The sequence below is a fragment of the Caretta caretta genome, chromosome 3 (genome assembly GCF_965140235.1).
Source record: "Caretta caretta isolate rCarCar2 chromosome 3, rCarCar1.hap1, whole genome shotgun sequence".
NCBI lineage: Eukaryota > Metazoa > Chordata > Testudines > Cheloniidae > Caretta > Caretta caretta.
Window position 1 is genome coordinate 140,716,711 of NC_134208.1, and position 5,735 is coordinate 140,722,445.

At 41.4% G+C, this 5,735-nt stretch overlaps 1 protein-coding gene across 1 annotated transcript; it reads right to left on the reverse strand.

The window, feature by feature from the left end:
* Positions 1 to 4,560: 4,560 nt before the first annotated feature.
* Positions 4,561 to 5,490, reverse strand: LOC125634870 (taste receptor type 2 member 2-like). Its single transcript, XM_048846210.2, has one exon. It carries the CDS (start codon positions 5,488 to 5,490, stop codon positions 4,561 to 4,563), a length of 930 nt encoding a protein of 309 aa, XP_048702167.1.
* Positions 5,491 to 5,735: the final 245 nt, after the last annotated feature.

Consider the following 5,735-nt stretch of genomic DNA (forward strand, 5'->3'; position numbering starts at 1 on the left):
AATTTTAAGGGGGGAATAAAACAGTGCCCTTACTGTCAAATGTGTTTCCAAGATTTAGGGTCCACTCTTGTGAGGTGCTGAGCACCCTAAGCTGCCAAGAACTTCACTCAGAGTTGAGGGCCCTTAGAACATCACCGGAGGTGTTGAGCATATGCAGGGCTTGGCCCTTATATTGTACAAAACATTAAATATATTTGATGAGATCGGGGAAAATCAAGGCACTTTGCAGACCTCACAGAAAGGCTTCAGAGACTCTCTTTGGGAGCTAACACCACAGTTCAAAAACCTCGGAATTAAGTCAACGATCAGCTCAGTCCATGGAAGAGATTTTATTTGTATTGGACTTCACTTTTGGAAGCAGCCCTTTAAAAACCAAAAAGGAAATATAAAAATCTTGTTGTGCCACCCAAAACACTGCCCAGTAATGATGGAAAATATAACTGAAGAATCATTGCCATTCTAACTAGGAGTTCAAAAACCCCACAATCAAGGAGAACCAGCCAAGACAATCTTCGATGGCTCTTTCAGGATATATTCATTTATTTAGTCACACTCTCCCACTGTTACAGAATACAGAAATCATTAACCATATACTTTTGACCAGCAAAGTAAAGTCCCCAATTTAAAGACATTGAATCAGATTCTGCTTCAGTTATCAATGTAAATCTGGAATAACTCCACTGATTTCAGTGGAAATACTCCATATTTACACTAGTGTAACTGAGAGCAGAAATTTGGTCTCATCACAATGAAATAATTGTACTATAAAAAGAACCTGCAATTGTTATTATTCGTCACTAGAGTGAGTAAGCGCTTGATAGTCTTCGATATTAAGTTGTATGAATCATTCACATTTATCCAGTGGAGATGTCAGATATAAAGCTACACCTTGTGTACAAATCCTAATGCTGCATCACTTCTGAGAACCACAACACTGTTTTATTATTAAAACTTTCACAAACTAAACACTACATGAAGTGGCAAGATAAGCTATTTTCCACGCTATTATGAGGTAATCAGAAATTATTGCTGTGTTGAGGTGCCAAGCAATGAGCCAGAACTAGTCAACTAACAATTCTGAACATGAGAGGGAGTTTCAGATCAACTATTTTTTCTTAAGCCTCTGGCCAGTGTTTAGCAGGCAGATGGATACAAGCAGTTCTCGGTTACAAATAACAAGATTAAATGGATTTCATGACTGAGACTCAGTTAGCATTTCATGAGTTTCCGTGGAGTCTCTAAATTGTGACAGACTTCTCCTATTCTATCTAATACGGAATTCATTAGTGTCACAATTCTCCCAGCCTCAACTTCCACAGCTACACTTTCAGTTTCTGGGACAGCCAAGCTGAAATTCTGTTCCCCTGGCACCTTCTCAGATGGTCCTTATATTCTTGTGTCAATACGACTGCCAATCTGTGAACATTAGTATCCGTGTGCATCATGAAAGGGGTTTTGAAACATGAACAGGCTATGAGAGGAGCAGTCAAGTCTGTAAATGCCAAATACACACTGTCGACCACTGAAATGGTTCTGTTTTCTCACTTAGCCAATGCAATGTTTCCTGATATTGGTGAACTCACAATTGAACTTTCTATAATAGCAGCAGAGCCCCACAAAACTCTGCCCATCTGTGAGTGTCTGAAGAAAGGGGCAGTTCTGCACAGCCCCTGTTTTCCTTTTTCACTTGAAATTCCTGCTTTTACCATTTGCTGTTTGTTAGAAACATTCAGCGACCAGACGGAAATCACAAGAACTTTACCAACTAAAATTCCTCTGAGACGCTGGGTCTCAAAGCAGGTTTCAATCACTGCCCATCCTTCCCTTGCTAGAAAGCTAAAACAACAAGCAGTTGTTGTCCAGGAGGCAGGAGGACAACTTGTTCATTTCAAATCCGTTGTCCAGAAATAATTTGTTTCACTTGGGCCACACTTTTTTTTTTTTTGGCATTTCTTATGCAGTTATTGGCTATAATGGAATCCAAACCACTTATTAGCTCATCCGCTATCTTGACTACCCAGACTTCTTGCCCAATTCCAGAGATTTACTTTTCAAACCCAGTTTTCTCCATTTTTGGACAGTTGCCTGTTCCCAGTCCCTGTCTGTATTTGAGACCAGTTAGATCTTTTTAGCATTCAATAACTAAACTCCTTTTACCGTTGTTTAACTGCCAAGATCTAAACAAAGACTATGGGGCTGATCCTTGTACCTTCAAGCTTTGCCCCTTCAGCTTGATGTTCCCTCATTTGTCAATGGGGACTTTCACTAAACATTTGTGATCCTCTGTACTATCCAGCCTTATGTTTATAAGAATCCTTCTTTTTGTGGCCTAACTTTTTCAGCACCAGCATTTAACTAAACTGCTTCCCTTAATGTTTGCCTCATTGCCAATACCCCTTGTTTTGCAAATCACATTTAATAATGTTTCCAATGCATAAAAAGTGTCATGAACAAATTAGAATTACCGGTTAAATTACACACAGATCTGTACTTACACAGCTCATGGGGATCAGCTTCCGTCTTCCCCATTGGTGGCTACTTTCTTTTCTGGTGGGCTGCTTCTAAGAGACTGTGGCAAATTCCACAGACTCATAAAGTGTCATTGGTCTCCTTTTGCTGACTTTGAGCTGCATGTTAAAGTTCAGCTGAGCTTCTATAAATTGGTCCATTACTAGTTTGTCCTGGAAGTCCTCATTCAAATCTGGAATCTGGAACACAAGTCTCCTCAGGTTCTCTGTCTGTTGAGCTGGGTGCTCTTCTTTTCTTCTCCTTCTAGCCCTTAGCTGTGCCCTGGCCAGCTCAGACTACTGGCTGGCTCCACACTGCATGTCAAGAGCTTGTTCCAAATCTGAGCTATACAGTCTGTTTTCTGGAGTGAATTCTGCAGCACCATCAGAGCTGGCCACTCAAGTTGGCTGCCAGAAAGCTGCCACTCTCTTCATCTCTCCATCCATTCAATTAGGCTATGATGTACAACTGAGCCAATTCTCCCCACCCCCCAGGATTTCCTCCCTCAAAGATAATGGACATTTGTATTACTTGAGCTGGAACAAGCTGACCTCTCCCTACTGGGTCTCTGTGGGTTACAAATGGGGAAGAAAAGTACTGTAAAGTGTTCTGTCTTAGCCAATTCTCTGGCTGCCCTCATTCCTCAGCCAGGAAGTTGACATCCACAGGGGTCTGCAACACTTTTAATTCCTTCTCGAGGTTACTTTTTTGTTCCTTACATCCAGACTGGGAATTTTCTAGCCACTGCTCCAACTAAGTTTTACTATTTAAGACTGCCAGTTATTTCTCAGTCCTACCTAGGAAACCCCCAAATGTTGCTTTAATTACTTTTGAAAACTCTCCAGCTCTTCCCTTAAGTCTTTTTAGTTCCTTCTGGGACATCTCCAGCTTTTGTTTTCATTTCTTTTGGCCAGCATTAAATCCCAGTTTGATATTGATTTGCTTTGATTTTTGGAGCACCTTTGTTATCTGTTCCCACGGGGGTCAGCAGGAATACCAGCTCATAATTTCTCTCTTTGGAAGCTCTCTCCTGCGACTAATACCAGTGTTCCCCCATTGGCATGAGCAGTTAGCCAACATTCAGGGCCTTGCCAGGTTGTTTCCATTAGGATGAGAAATTGATGCTACGAGCTGGGTGATATTTTTCAGTGTAACCTTGTTTATTTACAGAAGTTTATACACATTCCTGTATTCCTGAGCCCAGTAGAAACAAACAACTTCAGGAAGTTTCCTGGCTCAAAATTCCCCAAGTCTGCCACTCCAGCAACTGCTGTGCCCCAAAAGCAGTGGCCATCTGCTTCCTCTCAGAATCATATTCACAACTGCTTCTCCAGGCTTTTTCCTGGCTTTGTGCCCCTAGCACATAAACCAATATCCTAACCCCTGTGTTTGCAATCCGGGAAGCCCTTCAGTCTATGCAGCTTAGCTCTGACCAGCCATATGCCTTGGACAGTCCCTCCATTGTTTGTAACTGTCTCTACTACATAAAGGGACTTAAATGTTCTTTCTGTAGAGGTTGAAAGAATGCTTGGCACATCCATTGACTTTAACTTGGTCTGTCATTGTCTTTGGAGCAAAGGCTTTCCTGGTGGCAGCCTCTAGCACCTTTCATAACAACAGGGTAGACCCTCTAGGTCATCTTTTCATTTGTTAACGTGATGTTCTTCATCTGGTATTCTTACAAGCATCTGGTATTCTGCAGATCTCATAGCTTGGCCATGGACAGTCCAGTCGATATCTCTCACCATAAGACCCTGGTATGACTGGATATGTGCACCAGTTCAAGGGTTCTTCCACTCCTCAGACTCAGGCAATGTAGCTTACGATTGATAAGAGTTTGCCCTCCACTTCTATGAGTTATTAATTCACAGACATTTAGATAAAAAGAATCATGTCACTCTAAGTTTAACATTGTCCTCTACTGCTATCCACATGAAGCAAAGCTCTGGAGGGAAATCTTCTAATTTTAGTGCATGCTGTGGTAGGGGGAAATTATTTCATGAATAGAAGGGAGGAAGGGGCTGTTTTTGTGGAGTTTGATCATAAGTGGTTTTATGAAGCCTCATCTCTCAGCCAGAACTTTGCATAGTTCAAAGCCCTCATTGCTACCCTCTTCAGTTTGGAGTTACCCAGAATCAGGATAACAGAGTGCCCAGAAGGATAAGCAGCCATTATCACTACACAGAACCATCTGAAACAGAGATTGCTCAGGGCAAATACTTTTAATAAAAATGGCACTATTGCCACAAAATAAGAAATGTAGAAGAAAATGAAAGCAATCAGACCTCTAATTACACTGACATGAGTCTCAGTAATGGTGTCACTGGAGAGGTTTGTGTTTTTCTCCATCCTACTGGTGTGTCTCCACAGAGAAGTGATTAACAGTACGGCAGAAACAACAAATATGAAGAAAGGAAAGGAATATCCAAGCATGTACAAAATAACAAGGCCAGAAGATGAATTATGTCTACATTCCACTCTGGTGTTTCCTGACAGATTATTCGTTGAATTGTCTATATACTTTCTATCTATGACATTGGCTGAAGGGAGACAGGTGACCAAAGAGACCAGCAAGGAGCCCATGAATAGCTGTGGCATTAGCCCTGATATTCTCTGCTTCAGCCAGAGGAAGAGAGGTTGGCTGAAGTTGGCGATCTTCACGCAGTAGAAGACACTGAGCCAGGTAGCAAACCAGAGGCTGAGAGTATTTAGATACATCCAAAGAAAATAGAAGTTTCTCCATATATCACACTGTCCATTCAACACTGGAGATAATGCAAAGAAGATATTGTTAATGAATATTGTCCTCTGTAGGAAAAATGTGGAGATGCCCAGGCTAGTCAGGATAATGTCACAACAGGTCAGTTTTCTGCATCTGATCCATTCAGTGCAATTTACAATGATCATCAATCCATTTTCTATAATCCCTGTAATGAACTCAATTCCTAAAATGATCAAACCAATAATAATCGCAGGAAACATGGTTCTGCCTGTGGTCACTAATGCTTGCCCAGCTTCTGAAGCTCTTCATTAAAGTGCCAGGCTTCTGGTATCTTATTGGGGCCTGCACTGTCCTGCCTTTGTATCGCAGCTGAAAGTGAGATGGGAGATGTTTTCAGCTGTTGAACTTGGAAGACTCAGCTTTGTTTGTTGGGATGCAAATCTCAGAAAGATTCTATTACGTTTGTGATGATCTACTCCTTTCTCATGCATTTTATTTGTATATC